Source organism: Ammodytes marinus, assembly GCF_949987685.1.
Source record: "Ammodytes marinus genome assembly, chromosome: 9".
Classification (NCBI taxonomy): Eukaryota; Metazoa; Chordata; class Actinopteri; order Uranoscopiformes; family Ammodytidae; genus Ammodytes; species Ammodytes marinus.
The window spans coordinates 14255887-14274668 of record NC_137213.1 but is presented as its reverse complement, the minus strand read 5'-3'; the positions used below and the strand labels follow the sequence as shown (position 1 = coordinate 14274668).

General features: G+C 40.1%; 3 protein-coding genes across 3 annotated transcripts in view; 2 read left to right on the top strand and 1 right to left on the bottom strand.

Annotated features, from left to right (window-relative positions):
* agap3 (ArfGAP with GTPase domain, ankyrin repeat and PH domain 3) overlaps positions 1-18782 on the top strand; it is a 259851-nt gene that overhangs the window by 239609 nt on the left and 1460 nt on the right. The gene's annotated exons all lie outside the window — the stretch shown is intronic.
* Positions 1171-8774, bottom strand: abcb8 (ATP-binding cassette, sub-family B (MDR/TAP), member 8). Its single transcript, XM_080033489.1, has 16 exons — positions 8627-8774; positions 7480-7804; positions 7212-7367; positions 6253-6347; positions 5989-6094; positions 5716-5877; positions 5401-5486; positions 5188-5285; positions 4969-5074; positions 4843-4876; positions 4588-4724; positions 4387-4481; positions 4175-4308; positions 3739-3886; positions 3409-3659; positions 1171-1501 (listed from the first exon to the last, which is right to left on the bottom strand). Exons 1-16 carry the CDS (start codon positions 8719-8721, stop codon positions 1418-1420), a joined length of 2112 nt encoding a protein of 703 aa, XP_079889615.1. The 5' UTR covers positions 8722-8774; the 3' UTR covers positions 1171-1417.
* atg9b (autophagy related 9B) lies at positions 9083-17667 on the top strand. The gene is made up of 13 exons (XM_080034651.1): positions 9083-9729; positions 9897-9942; positions 10262-10324; positions 11133-11303; positions 13261-13402; positions 13545-14293; positions 14521-14674; positions 14882-15061; positions 15193-15438; positions 15738-15976; positions 16096-16189; positions 16593-16677; positions 17259-17667. The coding sequence occupies exons 1-13, from the start codon at positions 9621-9623 to the stop codon at positions 17408-17410; spliced, it is 2430 nt and encodes an 809-aa protein (XP_079890777.1). The 5' UTR covers positions 9083-9620; the 3' UTR covers positions 17411-17667.

The following is an 18782-nucleotide window of genomic DNA, read 5'->3' as shown; positions in this document are numbered from 1 at the left end:
AGACTTGACACCTGTCCACAGTGCCAAAACCACAAGTAACTGGTTGACTGACCATGGTATTACTGTGTTGATTGGCCAGACAACTCTCCTGACCTGAACCCAATAGAGAAACTATGGACTATTGTCAAGAGGAAGATGATACACACCAGACCCAACAATACAGACGAGCTGAAGGCCACTATCAAAGCAACCTGGGCTTCCATAACACCTCAGCAGTGCCACAGACTGATAGCATCCATGCCTCACCGCATTTAGGCAATAATTTGTGCAAAAGGGGCCCAAACCAAGTACTTAGTACATATGCATGATTATGCTTTATAGAGGGCCGACATTTCTGTATTTAAAATCCTTTTTTTATTGATATTATGTAATATTCTAATTTTCTGAGATTTTGAATTTGGGGTTTTCATAAGCTGTAAGCCATAATAATCACAATTATAACAAATAAAGGCTTGAAATATCTCACTTTGAATGTAATGAGTCTATATAATATATTAGTTTCACCATTTAGGTTGAATTACTGAAATAAATGAACTTTTGCACGATATTCTAATTTTTCGAGATTCACCTGTATATCTGTGGTTAAGCGGGTTGGCCATCGATCCAAGGGTTGGCGGTTTGATCCCCGCCCGGCCGCCTGTGTCATGGTTGTTGTGTCCTTGGGCAAGACACTTCACCCACCTTGCCTTGTGTGAATGTGTATGATTGCTGTATGTTTGAGGTGGTGGTCAGAAGGGCCGATGGCACGGAATGGCAGCCTCGCTTCCGTCAGTCTGCCCCAGGGCAACTGTGGCTACTATCGTAGTTTACCACCACCGGTATGACTGTGTGTGAACAAATTGAACCTGGAACCCTGTAAAGCGCTTTGAGTCAACAACAGCGAAATAAAGCGCTATACAAATCCAATCAATTATTATTATTAAACAGAATGGATTATTGTGGGGAAAACTGCGGCACAGACTGAAATTATACCTGAGAACTGCTCATTATTTTCATTCACTGTTTAGTTTCTTTAACCTCTACATTTGTGACAAAACATGGACATTATCTTTATAATGATCCGTAAAAGGAAGAAAAATACAGCATACTCTAATTTAAACAAAGTTTAATTCTTTTGTGTACCACATTATAACTTATTATTTTATACAGAATAAGAGTACATACAGTGTTTTGAAATTCCTCTTTAGGTTAGGTCCTGTACAGTAGTGTAGTTTGTTAACCTCCACATCCAGTTGGTCCACTTACACACTTTGTTACATACATATATTTGAGTTTGTCATAAAACTAGACAGAGAGCGAGTAGATTTACATTATATGTTATACATACTTATTCTGTTCAATCAAGCATTTCCTTTACATTTTAAAATAAATTCCATTACTCAGTGCAGATCTGCAGTAAACACAAGTGTTGCTGTGTTCATTTTGGCTCTTCAGCTCTTTGCCTGCGGATGAGATCAAAATAAAGTCCTCCTTTGCTCAGCAGCTCAAAATGAGTCCCAGCCTTGAAGGAAAAGAGGAAGCTATTAGATATAATTAAAGCCTCTGGGAATCAAGTCTAAAATAGTACAAAAAAATCAATATGTTACCAAAGTTGGGTGTCTCAATAAGCTTTTACGAAAATCTGATTGAAAATAAATGTTTATATATAACATCAAACTTAGTTAAAAAAACTGCTATTTTACAATATATATATATATATATACAGTCATATGAAAAAGTTTGGGAACCCCTCTCAGCCGGCATTATAATTGACTCTGCTTTCACACAAAAAAGATAAAAGTGGTATGTCTTTCATTTACCAGGAACAGCTAAGTACTGGGATGTTTTCCAAACAAAGATTTTTTGAAAAGCAGTATTTAGTTTTATGAAATTAAATAAAATGTGAAAAACTGGCTGTGCAAAAATATGGGAACCCTTGTGGTCTTGCTGATTTTAATGCCTGTAACAGCATGTAAAACTGAGGACTGAGAACACAAAATTGGTTGGATTATGTTGTTAAGCCTTGAACCTCATATAAAGGTCTGTTTAATCATGAGAAAAGGTATTTTAGGTGCCTACATGCAAGTTCTACTTCTCTTTGACTCTCTGCAGAAGTGAGACAGAATGCGATCATCAAAACAGCTCCCAAAAGATCTTAAAAACAAAGATTATTCATTGTCATGGTTTAGGGGAAGGCTACAAGAAGCTTTCCCAAAGGTTTCAATTGTCAATTTCTACTGTAAGGAACGTTGTCAGGGAATGGAAGGACACAGGCACAGTTGCAGTTAAACCCAGGTCTAGCAGACCAAGAAAAGTACAAGAGCGGCATATGCGGCGGATTGTGAGAATGGTTGCACACAACCCAAAGATCACCTCCAAAGACCTGCAAGAACATCTGGCTGCAGATTGTGTATCTGTACATGGTTCTACAATTCAGTGCAATTTGCACCAAAACATCTGTATGGCCGGGTGATGAGAAGGAAGCCCTTTCTGCGCCCACGCCACAGATACAGTTGCATGGAGTATGCAAAAGCTCATTTAGACAAGCCAGATTCATATTGGAAGAAAATGCTTTGGACTGATGAGACAAAAATTAAGTTATTTGGTCTTTATAAAAAGCACTTGTTTTGCTGCAAATTGCGCTGAATTGTTGAACGATGTACAGATACACAATCTGCAGCCAGATGTTCTTGCAGGTCTTTGGAGGTGATCTGTGGGTTGTGTGCAACCATTCTCACAATCCTCCACCTATGTCGCTCCTGTTTTTTTCTTGGTCTGCCATGCCTGGGTTTAACTGCCACTATGCCTGTGTCCTTCCATTTCCTGACAACGTTCCCTACAGTCGAAATTGACAATTGAAACCTTTGGGAAAGCTTCTTGTAGCCTTCCCCTAAACCATGACAATGAACAATCTTTGTTTTTCAGATCTTTTGGGAGCTGTTTTGATGATCCCATTCTGTCTCACTTCAGCAGAGAGTCAAAGAGAAGTGCAACTTGCATTTAGGCACCTAAAATACATTTTCTCATGATTAAACAGACCTTTATATGAGGTTCAAGGCTTAACAACATAATCCAACCAACTTTGTGTTTAAAGTCATCAGTTTTACATGCTGTTACAGGCATTAAAATCAACAAAACCACAAGGGTTCCTATATTTTTGCACAGCCAGTTTTTCACATTTTATTTTATTTAATAAAACTAAATACTGGTTTTCAAAAAATCTTTGTTTGGAAAACATCCCAGTACTTAGCTGTTCCTGGTAAATTAAAGACATACCACTTTTATCTTTTTTTTGTGAAAGCAGAGTCAATTATAATGCCGGCTGAGAGGGGTTCCCAAACTTTTTCATATGACTGTATATTGTAGTAGTCTAATAGATGAGCCTGGACTTTTTTTTTTGGACGTTTCGCCAAAACACTGCTGACTCACCTCCACGATGCGGCCGTTGCTCATGACACAGATGAGGTCTGCCCCTTGGATGGTGCTGAGCCGGTGGGCGATGATGAGCACAGTGCGACCCCTTGTGGCCCTGTCCAGAGCCTCCTGCACCACTCGCTCCGATTCTGCATCCAGGGCGCTGGTGGCTTCATCCAGTACCAGGATGCTGGGGTTCTTGACCAGGGCGCGAGCAATAGCAATGCGCTGCTTCTGGCCACCTGATAACGTAACACCTCGCTCACCTGGGATTAGAAATCTGGAGCTTTAGTATATTGGAACACAGATTGTAATACTTCAAAAACCTTAAGCGAGGGCACATACCAAGCACAGTGTTGTAGCCGTCTGGGAAACTTGTAATAAAGCGGTGAGCATTGGCTTTCTTGGCTGCACCGATGACCTCGGCATCTGTGGCCTCAGGCATCCCAAAGCGGATGTTCTCCATGACAGAGGATCCGAACAAAACAGGCTCCTGTGAAGATAAAAGTGTGGAAGTTACAGTGGAAACTGGTTATCTACGAATGTTACTAATTAATAGTTTTATTAAGGCGAAGTTCTGGCTTTATCCAACATCCAGATTTCTTTTTCAAAGAGATGCAACTTTACACATAATAAGTTTTACATTGCCAAATTTGCATATTTATTCAGTTATTTCAAATAAAAAATTGTACCCTATTCACCTGCAGTGTCTCACCTTAAACCTCTTCTAATCCCTATTTTTTTTCAAACTGGGATTCACTGATGACGTAACAATCTTTACCTGATTGATGAATCCAATGACTTGTCCCCTGAGCCAGAACAGATCAAGCGTTCGAATGTCAAGTCCGTCCAGCATGACGACGCCGCTGGTCGGGTCGTAGAAGCGCTCCAGCAATGAGGCCACAGTGGACTTTCCTAAAATGTTTAGGATACGTCATTTGTAGGCTGGCCAACACACTGTCACACAATCCAAATCACTGGCTGTGAATTTACCTCCTCCGGATTCTCCAACAATGGCAACAGTTTTACCAGGTGGCAGTGTCAAGCTGAACTTATTCAATATCTGCTGGCCAGGTCTGGTTGGATAGCTATAAACACACAACAAAGAAATCAATACATAGCATCCTCTGATAAAATATATGTTCAGTTCATGTCTGGAATCGTCTTAAAATACACTTTTTGTTCCGAACTAACCTGAATGAAATGTTCGTAAAATCCACTCTTCCTGTCAAAGAGTCGTTCGGGATGCGTCCTCCTCCCGACATTGGTATGGTTGGCTTCAAAGCTAGGTATTCAAAAACCCGAGCCCCGGAGCTTATTCCTCTAACCATCTGTAGTTAACATTAGAGATTGACTGCTTGATTTCTCTTTCAACAATATTTTGTATGAAATATGCACATAATAAAAACGATTGTTTCAGATAACGCAAGCTCTACAAATGTAACTCACCTGTCCAAAAAGGATGGAGATACTGGCCAATGACCTGAGCGTTAAGAAAATACAGGAGTTATACCCTCTTACATCAGCTTCATTTGAACTGATCAATTCAATTGTAAGCATTGTTGTGTATTTTACCTCTGAACAGTCTGGGAAGCAACAAGGAAAGACATGAGGTCTCCAGGGGACATTTCATTGCTAGAAATTAAGGTCCCTCCAGCAAAAATAGTTCCTAGGACAATGCCTGCATTAACAGTGCACAAAACAACATCGTTACTACACGGGATAATTGTGGGACACTGTACTAATCTGCTCCACATTGTTTTTTATCAGTTAACATACTAAAAATACACTCACAGTTCAGGGTAATGTTTGACAATCCTTGGAAAACTGCTATTCCATTACCAAGACTTTCATTCATTTCACATGATTTGTCAACTTCATATGCATATAACCTGAAGAAATAAGAAAGATTTTGAGAAACGTAAAAAATGTATTTCTGACATACAATATATCGTGTCACTACAAGCGCTATGACTTTATGTGTATAACAAAATATGTCCCACTTACTGGAGCTCCCTTTCCTCCATCGCAAAAGCTTTCACTGTCCGCACATTGCCAAGAGCCTCATCTGCTACTCCAGTTGCCTTTGACACCTGCATTTAAACACAAGACATCCAGAAAATATTATTGTGTTAGGAGTTAGGAACAGTCTGTCTGTTCTGCCTTTCATATCTGCGGACTTGTTAATCATGGCTCTTTTGATATCCAATAGTGGCAATCAAACTCAAACACTATAAAATAGTAGATAGATAGATAGATTAGATAGATGGATAGATAGATAAGCAAAAAAGAGCAAAATTATATTATTACATTCAGTATTACCTGTTCTTGAGCTTTACGGGATAGTTTGCGAAGGAATGAGCCCATAAGTGCCCCTGCTCCCACTAGACAGGGAAGGACCACGACTGTCAAACCTGTGAGTTTGGGGGAGATGATATAGAGAGAGACAAAGCATCCAATTGTCTGTGTAATACTCCGCAAACCCTGCAAATACGAAAAGAAGAAAAAATAGGAATAAGAAGGCGAAAACTATTTGCATATCCATTAGTATATTATACAATGTTTTATTATCAATGCAAATATAGCATGTCATACCTGAGCAATGACAAGTTTAAAGGATGACTTGAACTCCTGAATGTCAGCAGTCAAACGGTTCACCAGCTGCCCAGTTTTATTTGCATCGAAGAAAGCCACATCTTGCCTGAGACAGAAAAATAACAGTGACAACGTTTTTGCGTTAGGAAAGAAGAAAAAAAATAGCTCAACAAAGGGCCTAAGAATCTAAATGAAAGCTTCTTGTCTGGTGACGATTGCATCTACTGTATATCCATCTATTCTCTAACATTGTGGAATATTTACCTCAGTAATGCTGCAAAAAGGGTCTTCCTCATGTCTGCCGCAACTCTCTCCCCCACCCTTGAAAGCAGGATGATGTAGCCACTCGTCAGAAGGCCCTGCGCAAAAGGATGTGATTAATGATCAGCGCATTGGGTGGTTTTCCAGTAAACAACTGTGACATTTAAAGTTTTAATGCACTTTTTTTTTAATTAAGAGAAAAGAACAGGCAGACATTGCTCTAGGAAAGAATTGCTTTCACAACCCATGAGATCTGCAAAACATAACTAAACAACATAAAGCCACGGTTACACTTTGTAATCCAATACATCAGCACCCTAACCAAAGCCCCTCACGTGAATGTATCAAATTAAACAGTATTTATCTGACATTGGTTTTTTTTGGTTGTTTTGTATAGAAAAGTGAAAAAGTTGTTAATTTGTTACAGACAGGTAATATGAAAGAATAAATAAAAAACAACTTATGCCACTTACATCAAGACAAACAGTAAAATAAAATAAACATCAAAATACCCCAAAATAATCCCTCCCAAGTCACTGCCAGTTCACAGAGCCTGAAATGAGCCCAAAAAAGGTCCCCATGCTCCAGGCAGGACATAACATCTCTCAGCCATTGTGTATGAGTGGGCGGGACAGGTTCCCTCCACCTCAACAGAATTATCTGACATAGTATTGACAGAAATAATAACATAACGGTGGTATTTTTTCAATATTTCAAAACTGTTGTATTGGAATGCATTTTATAGTCTTGCTTCGAATACTCCTTGTGGAACTATCCAATATACAGTATATATAATGTAAAGTAATACTACACGATTACTACTTTATCAGAAATTGAAGACCCTGCTGTGTGCTAGAATTCTTAACTCATCATAGATTGACTGCACTTTACTCTTGTGGTAGCTCTGGCTTAGTAAGTTTATGCAACTGCTTAGGACACTGACAGATCTCTAGCGTACTTACTTGGATACCATACAGCCCAAGTAATTTCAGCGCAGGACCTCTGATCTCATGGACATAGTTCATGGTTTGTTCTCTCAGATAACGTGCCACAACATTCACAAGTTCCCCAAGCATCAAGGGGATTTGAATATTCAAGATAGCGGCACCAAAAGCAAGCTGAAAAGAAAAATACTCAGTTTAGTAGATCAGCATAAATGACATGTCTGTGTTTGACATATGTCACATTGTGCTTCCTTGTAGAAACACTGACATTACATATCTGGCTTACCACAACAGCACCGGTGAGAGCAAAGAGTTGGGGTTTGACAAATTCCCACAGGATATGCCACTTGAACTCAGGGACAGGGTTTTTGGCGAAAACGTCCACCGGAATGTTGTTATTGACATCTGCCTCACAGTGAGCTACTCGGTAAAGCTGTCGTGCAGAGACAGTGAGCACTGCTGGTGCAAGGATGAACCTCAGAGTCCCTCCTGGAGATTTGGGTGTCCGGGTAGCGGACTGGCGGACAGCTCTCTGAGAGCGGCTCCAAATACGGCCGACAGCATTCCCCGGCAGCTGTGAGGAGGCATTAGATCCTGGAGATGTATACCACCTGGATAGGAGAAAGAATAGCAATACAAATAAGCTGGCATTAACCTATCCATCCTATCATAACATAAAGTTAATGTGACAAAGGCTATATTTTAGGCTACAAGACTTTAAAGTGATGTGAGTTAAGGCTGCAACTAGTAATTGTTATTAATATATATTAATCTGATGATATTTTTCTCAATGAATCATCCTTCATTAATCGTTACATTGTTATCACATTAGGAGAGATTGTGTCACTGGCAGCATGATTAGCTAGCATGCTTACAGTAGTTACTATGCATGGATACGTTGCAAGTATTCTCTTTAAATTGATTGTTTTGTTTAAAAAAAGGAAACTATTAATTTACAGGGAGGATGTAAAACACATCCCTGTAAATGAATAGCCTCACATATGATATGACAAGCTGGAGCGGGCAGCTAGATTTTTGCCTCAAATTTTCAATGTAGCTTGTAAACATATTTAATTTAATTTAGGCTGTTTGGTCATCTTTATACTCTGGACATGAGAGGAGACATGCTTTAATTTGAAATGTTTTTGTTCTGCTTTTAAGTTAAAAAGATTAATCAATTTAAGCATATACCATTTGTTGTGGATTAACTTCCTGTGTCGACAACAAATCGATCAATCGTCTGTTTCTGAGTATAGGCTATACATAAGTCAATCAATCTATATCTGAGCCGGAGAGAACAGTCAGCTATGTACTGTCCAGAAAATCAAAGAAGGCCAAGGTTGTCTGTGTTGATTAACCAACATGTGGTTTATACAGCATGTAGGCTACAGTTCAGCTGTCATATATAGACACACCGGTCACATTAGCCCTACCGTGAAAGTCTCCATATGTCTGCTGTTTTATTGCATCGCGACAAACACCGCACGGGAGCAGAGGTGCGTGCTCTGCAATAGAGTAACTGAAACATGTTTTATGCTTATTTCAGAGATAGTAGTTAAGCTCTGCAGTAATCCAGGAGCACCCTGCAGGCTGCCATGTTGACTCTGACCCAGAGCGCATTTCTGTGACTACAGACGACCTAATTTTTGCCCTAACCGTTTATTGGTGACAACAGATATGGCTTTATTTCACATCAGGCAACAAGCGGACGTATTATACGCTATTTGTGCAACGTTGTTTACCAGAGACAGGGCCAAAAAGCAGACTTTTTTCGGGAAAATAAAAAAAACTACAATTAATACCAGGAAATGACGTTAGGTTAAAGCAGAAGTGACGTCAATGACGTTTTTGTTGACATTTGTTTGTGAAAGACAAAAACAGTGCACACACAGAGGATGGTGTATTTTTGGACACCAACTAAAGGACCTAGGGACAGACTGAAGAGCACCGTAGCGTGACTGAAACGTATCCGTTTGTATTAAACGAGCTCCGGGTAAAGAAGTGAGGACGAAAAAAGAACAAGAGCAGCAGACGAGCGCACCGAGTCGGGAACAAAACAAACCGTGTCACCCAGACTACATGAGAGAGGCTGAATCATTCACAGGCTAAACAAAAACCAGACAGTTGACTAAGCTACATAATAAACTCAAACGGAGGTTTAGTCATTGGAAGATTCGTCTGCTGAACTTCAAACTGCTACCCAGCATATTACATGTTACCATGGTAGGTTAGGGTTACACAAGCGTTGTTTGTCAGACTAGCAAATTAGCTGGCTAGTGCTAGCCGTTGCTAACGTTACCCTTGTTTGAGGCGCTCGAGCTCACTGCAGAATGTACTAAGGTCGCGAGACTGCATTCTTTTCACAAAGCTTTTTACAACAAGCAGCACGTCGGGTTTGAGAGTGTGACCATAAGAATGTGAAGCACAATGGCCAACTTAGAAGCGTACCAGGAGTATCAGAGGATTGAGGACTTCGAGGAGGACTCACCACCAGGGGAAGAGGATTTACTGGTGCATGTGCCCGAAGGCCTGAAAGGTATGTAAACATGGCATTACCACTCAACTATACACGTGCTTTAATATAATTGCCTTACTGAACATTGAGAGTATTGTAGTCTCTCTTAAACATATATGCATCATTAAAGGAAGATGATGCAACTGGACTGCAACCAAAGCTATCTAATGTTTTCATTTATGTTACAGACTCATGGCACCATATCGAGAACCTGGATAACTTCTTCACAAGGATATCCTTTTAAATTACACTTGTTGTTGTTAAATAGCAAGTCTCCCGAAGTACTCGGTACTGCCTTACATATATTGCTGGCATGATGCCCCACTGACATACTTGCTAAGATGCATATCAGAACTCAGAAGTCTGTATTTAGAAATATGTTGGATGGATGGATTTCACAATGTTTACCTCCTAACTGCAACATACTCTTGCGGTGTGTATATGGGAAAGTTAGTTTTCCTGAGATTGCTTGTGCTTAATCTAGTGACCGCCAATGTCTATGTTTAAGGTCAGGTTCAATGTTTTAATTTTTCCTTAACCGTCCTGTCCACATCTATCATTTCCACCAAAAGAATGGCTTTGCTTGTATGGTGGTGTCGGAGATCTTTGAACTTGTGTAAGTATTAGTTAGAAAATACTGATGTCCTTGACTGCATCGTGAGACGTAGTAATACGTGTGTATTGAATAGCATTAGGGTACAGTTTGCACTTCACTTCCAACAGGACGTTTGTTTTCAGTGGAACTGGGGCCTCAGTTATGTTGCTGGTAGCGTCTCACGTTGTTATGAAAGTTTTTGTGTGCCTCAGGCTTCAACATGAACAAGTTAAGCCTGAAGATTTCAACAGCAGGGGTACTTGGATGTATACTATAGTTTAATATTTTTCTCCACTCCAACCTAACAGTTTGATTATTGCCTTTTTTACAATTAACATTTTATTATACAATTATTTTACTTTTATTATAATCACTTATTTAGTAGTTTGAAAACTTAGTTTAGTATAACTTAATCATATCACCAGGTCAATGTGTCAGTGCCACATATTGTTTATTTTTTTTCTCCAATCCTGCCACATGGGATAGTTTTTCTTTTGCTGTGAACGTGCCTTTATGCCATCTTTATTATTGGGCCTTGAAGTGGGGTTTGTCTGTATCTGGCCATAGTTGTCTTACCAATATGGAGCCCCTTAGAGCATTAGCTAAACATATCTGTCCACACAACGACTGCTCAAAACAAAACTCAGCCTGTCGATATATATATTATAAGGGAACTGTCTGTAATTGATCTGTTTCTACTACTCTACTGTTGGTTAGTCGCTTCTATCTGTAGTACATACCAATATTGATCTCCTCTGTCGTTATTATTGTCTTGTGTTTTTAATGTATTTAAGTATAATCTCTTTCTTTTTTCATTTCGTCCTAACAGTCAGTTTTTGTTTGTGGTCATATTCTCGACGTTCCTCGTGAACTGTGTGGAGTACGATGTCCTGTTTGCCAATCGAGCGGTCAACCACACAGGACCGGGCCAGAACCCTTTGGACAAGAACAAGGTCACTCTTCCAGATGCCATTCTACCCAGCCAGGAGTGTACTGAGAGGTAATCACCTTTAATTATGTCTTTTTCCCATGTGGGGGAAAATGAAGGCAAAAAGTCAAGGCAAATGAATCGGAAGGACTAAACATTCACATTAAGTGATGCGCCTGTTCACTCTTTCCAGCCTTTGATTAGATACCGTCCTGTGCTCAAGCACACAACAACTTGGATTATAAGCCCTTTTAGAGACATGCCTTCAGAAGGATTTCATTTGTCTGGCTTAGTGCAGTTGTGATCAGACTTTTAGACCTAATTTGTAATTGGATTGTGTCAGATGTGGATTCAGACTGCAAGATACAGTCACAATCACAGGCAAGGATTATAGAACAGTTGGTTATTTAGCTTTGCACTGTGGGTTTCTCTAATGATCTCAGAAAATCATGAGAACTCTCTTGAATTTGTAATGGTAAGATATAACTCTTTAAGCTCTTTTATTAAGTTTCAGCACCCAAAGCATTGATTTTGTCACACACATTTCATTTAATTTCATTTAACTTTTATTTATCCTCGAGAGACCAATTGAGGGGTGACCCTCATTTACAATGATGTCGAGTTCAAAGCAAATTCAAAGGAAAAACAACAATACATAAACAATATTCAATGCAAAAACATCAAATACACAACAACAGGTGAAGAGAAAAAAACAATTGAAAATTTGTTTGTGTTTCATCACAAACGCATACATAATAGATATCGTATGAGACCAGGAAGACTCGGTTATACGCTGATTTGGGTTAATTTATAAATGTATTTGGTAAACTTAAAAGAAGCAACTTTAACATATGTCTGAAATGTTACTTTTTTATTGTCTCTGCCAATACTTAAAGTTATTCATATAATAGAAAAAAAGTCTTAAAGCCAGTGGTCATAGCAGATTACAACCTTAACATATCAAATGTCAAAAGATTTATATGTTATTTTTATGTTTGATTTGAAGTACAAGTGATATCACTTTTTCTATGTATGTATTTCTTTCTCAGTTTTGTTTATTTCAACCTGAGATTGGTAGCTTCAAGATTTAAGACACCTGCAACTGATGGTTACTCGGAGGAAGGAATTTGTGTACTGTGTTTAGAATGGCTTAAGAAGAGGGCAGTGTAATTGATAGCTAAGATGATGTAAAACCGGCCTGCTGGACTTGGCTGGGCCAGCAAGCTGACAACCACATGACACCTCACTGGCTGGCTGCAAGGGACAGACACCCGCCCCTTTCCAAACCCAAATGTTGTCATATATTTTTCTCAAGATGTAGCCTACCCTCTGCTTGTTTTCTCCAGCTCATCTAATAGGCCTGTTATCAATTTGTTGCTCATTTTGACCGTGACTCAATGGTCGTTTATGAAATTCAATGACGTACACAATGCTTGGAATTCTAATTTGGGAACAGCTTGTCCCACACTTTGGAGCCTGCTGTATGTCCTCCTCATAGCCCCTCTCTAATTTCTCTTTTCTCTTGACTTGTAATACTCGGAAGATTCCTGGATTTTAGAATGAAGTAAGCAGACAACCTGACTCACGATCTGTAAACAGGAGTTGAGTTTCACTTTCATAGATTACAACATACACTGAGAGCGACAGTGGCTCATTTTCTTATCTGTTCATCACCAGGTTATAGGTTAAATACTGAATAAAGGGTCAATGTACAGTGTCATGAGAGGGGATGTTGTGTCCCATATCTGCCATGCACACTTTACAGTAGACATTTGTCATTTTACAGGAATTCTGAATCCCAGATTCCAAATAAGCTTCCCCCTTAACCACATTGTCAAGTTTATATCCTTTTTTTGCTAGCTTTCCATCCTCTTCCAGCTATTGCATGAGCATTGTGTCTCTTTCTGTAAATGTTCTTACGTGTTTAAATACAGCTGTAAATAACATTTACAAATGCCAAAAACAACAATGCTTTAACAGATGTGTAAACTCTCCCATCTTTTATAAAGGAATTTTGTTTGTTTTTCAGGATTCAAGAGAACAGCTGGGTTATATTTCTTCTCATCATGGGAACCGTCTTTTGGATCTATCGACTTGTTAAAGTCTTTTGCAACGTTCTGAGCTACTGGGAGATCCGGCAGTTCTACATCAAAGCACTGAAGATAAGAATGGTAAATATTACACCTGGGATTCATTATGTGTTTACTATGCATCCCTTATGTCATGGGATAACCATCCTTCAAAAGAGTCTTGTGGTCATGCATTGCCCCTGTAGTATTAATTTACTTTGTGCTCCTTGCCTCCGTGTACCAGGATGAACTATGCAACTTTACATGGCAGGAAGTCCAGGACCGGCTCATCAGCCTGCAACGAGAACAGCAAATGTGCATACACAAGAAAGAGCTGACGGAACTGGACATCTATCACCGCATCCTGCGTTTCAAGAACTACATGGTGGCCATGATAAACAAATCCCTGCTGCCAGTGCAGCTGCAGCTCCCCCTGCTGGGTGACGTGGTGTTCCTCACCCAGGGCCTCAAGTACAACTTTGAGCTCATCCTCTTCTGGGGTCCCGGCTCCCTGTTTCAGAATAAGTGGAACCTGCATCCCAAGTACAAGCGGAACGGGAACCGCCTAGAGCTCGCGCAGAAGCTCAGCAGAGTCATCCTGCTGATGGGTTTGGCCAACCTGCTGCTATGTCCCTTCATCCTGGTGTGGCAGGTGCTCTACGCTTTCTTCAGCTATACGGAAATCATCCGCAGAGAACCCGGGAGCCTGGGCGCGCGACGCTGGTCCCTGTACGGCCGTCTGTACCTGCGACACTTCAACGAGCTGGACCACGAGCTGCACGGTCGTTTAGGCCGCGGCTACAAACCCACCTCCAAATACATGAACTCCTTCACCTCGCCACTGCTGACCGTGCTGGCTCAAAACGTTGCCTTCTTCTCGGGCTCAGTGCTGGCTGTGCTCATTGCGCTGACGGTCTACGACGAGGACGTCCTGACAGTGCAGCACATTCTGACTGCCATCACTGTTCTGGGGGTTGTTATCACTATCACCAGGTGAGTTTTCAGAGCCAGGGTTTTTTTCGTGGAGCTGTTCCAGGATCTCTTATCAGTAGGTGTTTATCTAAAGGAAGTTGTCTGTACTTTTTAGATTTTCAGTTAAAAAAAATATATCAAACTATAAAAAATGATCCTGTTTTCCTGATTTATTTCATACAGTATGTAGAGAGTGACATAGTAGTACTGTCAATTTTTTTAAATATTTTGTACCGTCCCTACACCAGGTCCTTCATTCCAGATGAGCATATGGTGTGGTGTCCAGAACAGCTGCTGCAGTGTATGCTGGCACACATTCACTACATGCCAGACCACTGGAGGGGCAACGCTAACAAGAGCGAGACCCGTGACGAGGTGGCACAGCTGCTGCAGTACAAAGCGGTGAGGAGTGGAAAAACTCAGTGGAGTCTGACGAAAGTTAACACCTGGCAAATATGTTTTTGTCAGCCTGGATTCAGTCTTCTATTGCAATCGCTGGATTCATTGATACATTTTTGGGACTATTGATCTACATTTGGCTTTGGCGTAGAATGTGAATCTATTTAGAATTTGAGAATGTAAAATAAGTGTTCTCTTTGTCCACTTTAGGTGTTCATCTTGGAGGAGTTACTCAGTCCTATTGTCACACCCTTCATCCTCATCTTCCTCCTGAGAAACAAGTCTCTAGAGATCATTGACTTCTTCAGGAGCTTCACTGTGGAGGTGGTTGGAGTCGGAGACATCTGCTCCTTTGCACAGATGGACATCAGACGCCATGGAAACCCAACAGTATGCCTTGTTCTATAGTTAATTCAATTGATTTGATCAAACTGGAGAGAGTATGACTTAATGAGCAAAGGTCCAAGTGACTGTTCATTTCAATATTGTGATGTTGTTGCTTGTATTTATTTGTATTGCAGTGGATGTCAGACGGCCAGACGGAGGCCTCTGTGTACCAACAAGCTGAAAATGGCAAGACGGAGTTGTCGCTTATGCATTTCACCATTAAGAACCCGCGCTGGCAGCCTCCACAGGAGAGCTCAGTGTTTATCAGCCATCTGAAGGAAAAGGTGCACCACGACGCACAGGGTGGCCCCTCCACTCAGCTGCTCCTCTCTGAGGCTCCTCTCTGCACCTCACTGCAGTCCAACGAGTCCGGCTCTGGGGTAAGAAACCCTGGGAAATGACTATGTACCACACATGATTAAAGAGACCAGGCACACGCTAAAAAGTTAGCTTTGAATTACATTTTCTAAACCTTTATTCCTTTAACTGACAGAATGGTTAATGTTGAAAATGTAATATTGGATGTACCTAAAATATGTGCTGGTACGCCTAAATGAAAAAGTAATTTAAACTATTTATCCAAACACTCTGGGAAGTATTTTCCTCTTTGAAAGTATCAAAGTTATTTTTTTTACTTTTTTTTTATTGTAATCTTATTTACTTGATGTTGATTTTCCAGGCTGATGACCTGTTGGCCAGTGTCCTAGCCCACCCCATTCTAACGGCATCTGGGCTACAGGGACGAGACCATCGCTTCGTCCCACCGAGCAGCGCTGCCTCTGCTGCTGCCAGTGTCCTGGCCTCTTTGTCCACCTCCCAGATGTCACAAGGCAGCCGCGGCCGCTCACAAAGTCTTCTGCCCACATCCATCAACCCCGAAAGCACCATGTACCGCAGCGATCGCACCATTATTGACAGGTAGTTAACACACATTACATTTTATACTGCATCATTTCAAATCTAATAGCTATTAGTACTTGAGAAAAACATTTAAAGGCTTGTTTTCAGCTTTGGTTAACGACGTCTGTCTTTTTCAGTATGACAAACAGTGACTCCCGCATCCAGAGCAATGCACTGCACTCGGAGTTTGCCTCGGCAGAGATGAGTCTCCATGCCATCTACTTGCATGAGGTAATGAACTGTAGCCTCGAGGCACGACAGTTTACATTAGTACATCTAGCTTCCTTTTCTCTTCTACTGTGTTACTGCAGTTTACATCTATCCTTTGAGTATCAGACATGAAACAACTGTAGGCTTTGAAAAATTGTACTTTAATCCCTAATATTATTTTGTGTCTAATAATAATAATGATACATTGTATTTATATAGTGCTTTTAAGATTATCTAAAAGAAAAAATGCCATATATTAACAGTCACAAATGATTCTAATGGAGACCCCTGTAAAGAATTGCAGCAAAACATTTCATGTCTACGAGTGTTTTTTCGAGCAGTGTAAAAAATGTCAGTATCTCTTGTTGACCACTACCTGTAGTCAAGCAGCCTTGTCATTGATGTCTGCCCTCCTTCTCTCCAGCTCCACCAACAGAGCTCCCACCCACAGAGAACGTCGGGGCAGTGGCAGAACCCAATGCCAATGAGAGATCTGCACACAAACACTGGTAAATTAACCATTTCAATCTCCAAGAACCTTGCAGCCCCACTGTAGCCGAAAAAAAAAGTAACACGTTAACTGTCAATGTGCCGTTCTGTTTGTTGAGTGTGAGTGGTGATTGACGCCCAGCATTTCTTAATTATTACATTGTATCGTATTGATTACTTGTGTTGAAATCCTGGTTATGACCTGCAGCACTTCATTTTTGAATCCGTTCAGATCAACAACTACAAATTGAGCAGAGCTTTAAAGGACTTTAGATTTCAGAAGCAATTATGTCCAATTTATGTTATAATTCATGGTAAATTGACTAATACATGTTGAAACACTGATATGAATCATTAACTGTATTCTATTTTGTTCACAAAATGATGCGTAGTATATGGTTTGTACTGAACACAGGCATCGAGAATGTAAATTTACAAGGACCAACCCTCAAAATCATTTAACATGTAAACATATACCGGTAACCACATCATTAAATGTGCGTTTCAAAATCAAAGGCGGAAAAAGATTGATCCTCTTCTCTTGTATTAACTACACTCTGCCCATGAAAGACGTTGACTTTGTATCAATACTCTTTATCAGGTCTGATGTCACATAGTGGCCTCAGCTCCAGTATTCCAATGCCCAACCCTGTCCACCTTGGTGGCTGGCAAGAGGAGGAGGAAGAAGATGAAGATGATCAGGAGATTAACAGTGGATCTACTCCAAAACAGGGCAGTGGGAGTAATTGTTGAAGTGCCTTATTTCATAAGGTATAGCTCTCTTATATATATATATAAAAAAAAAAAATCAACGATCTATGCTATGTGGTTCTGTAACCAATGACATACTTGTTTGTCAAACCTAACATCAATGGCCTTTCTCTTACAAAGAGAAACCTAGACCATGACAATTCTCTCTCCCCTTCTTTTTTGTTTTTTTAATAGTGTTTACATTTTACTTTCTTCTATGAACATTGTGGCCTTAGATGATCTTCATGGAGAACTTAGCATGGACCTTTTTAAAATCACCATTCAGCGTTTGTTGTTCAGAAGAGGGGCTCATTGAATAACCACTGTCTCTGCACCTCCACGCCTCATCCTGTCACACCAGGCAGACTATGGCATCAGGGAAACCATATGTCTTCCGTCCGTTTCATCCTGGTCATGTCAAGAACTTGTACAGACAAAACTGCAAGTGAAAGTGGCACAGAGACAATTGAGTGTGTATTCAGAGGATCACTTTGTGACGGCCAGTGTGGCTGGTTTTATTGTGGAGTGCTAAAGGCTTGTCGCGACTCCTGCTGAGTCTGTGTGCACATTTTGTGTATTTGTTTGTTTCACAGCGAGTGTATTAGAGGTTTCTCACAGAGTGGTGTCTTTGACTGCTGCAAAGAGTTGAAAGCTGGATTGTAGCTGCCTGAACAAATTTGATCACCTGGAGAAAAAAAAGAATTTCAGTTATGTCAGGATATGCTGTTTGACCCTGGTGATTTGTAAATACACTTTTGCGTCTTACTTATCCTTTTTTTAAAGTCCAGATTTCTTCTACCAGATCTAATCCTTGAAAAACATACCAAGTATTGATATGATAAAGAGCTCGGCTGGACAGTAGCCGTAATGTTAAAACACCATATGTACCAGGCAAAAAGCCCAATTGGGGTTGACAATACCAGTGATGCACATGTGTTGATGCTGCTGTCTGTGTTTAGAGGTCCTAACTACAGATTTTATTCAGTATTTAAAAATAATTTACAGCTGATGTATCAAGACGTTACCAATTTTTTTTTAAACAGGACAGAAATTGTGGGCTCCAAGTATACATATTATGTCAAAATCCCAATGCAGATATAAGATGTCTTTTTAAGTCTATTTAAGCTGCACAAAGTCAGCTTTATGCCTTAACACCAATATAAGAACATGTATTTAAATCCTAGTTTTCCATTTTACCTCAGTGGTGGTGAAGAAAAAATTAATATTCCAATCAGAACCTCTGCCATGTAATATATTTTGTGTAAATATATACAGTATGCAGTCAAAGTTTTTTTTTTTTTTGCCGTGTGCAGGTGCATCTTTTAGCTGCATTTAGATTTGAAGGCAGGTGTAAATGGAATCTTTTAATTTTTTT

Coding starts and splice junctions, on each gene's coding strand:
- abcb8 (XM_080033489.1), bottom strand. CDS start 8,721: ATGTTTCAGTTACTCTATTGCAGAGCACGCACCTCTGCTCCCGTGCGG. Junction 7,368..7,479: donor CTCTCACCGGTGCTGTTGTG/GTAAGCCAGATA, acceptor TTTTCTTTTCAG/CTTGCTTTTGGTGCCGCTAT. Junction 4,725..4,842: donor TCTCCATCCTTTTTGGACAG/GTGAGTTACATT, acceptor TGTTAACTACAG/ATGGTTAGAGGAATAAGCTC.
- atg9b (XM_080034651.1), top strand. CDS start 9,621: ATGGCCAACTTAGAAGCGTACCAGGAGTATCAGAGGATTGAGGACTTC. Junction 10,325..11,132: donor TCGGAGATCTTTGAACTTGT/GTAAGTATTAGT, acceptor TCGTCCTAACAG/TCAGTTTTTGTTTGTGGTCA. Junction 15,439..15,737: donor CCAACGAGTCCGGCTCTGGG/GTAAGAAACCCT, acceptor TTGATTTTCCAG/GCTGATGACCTGTTGGCCAG.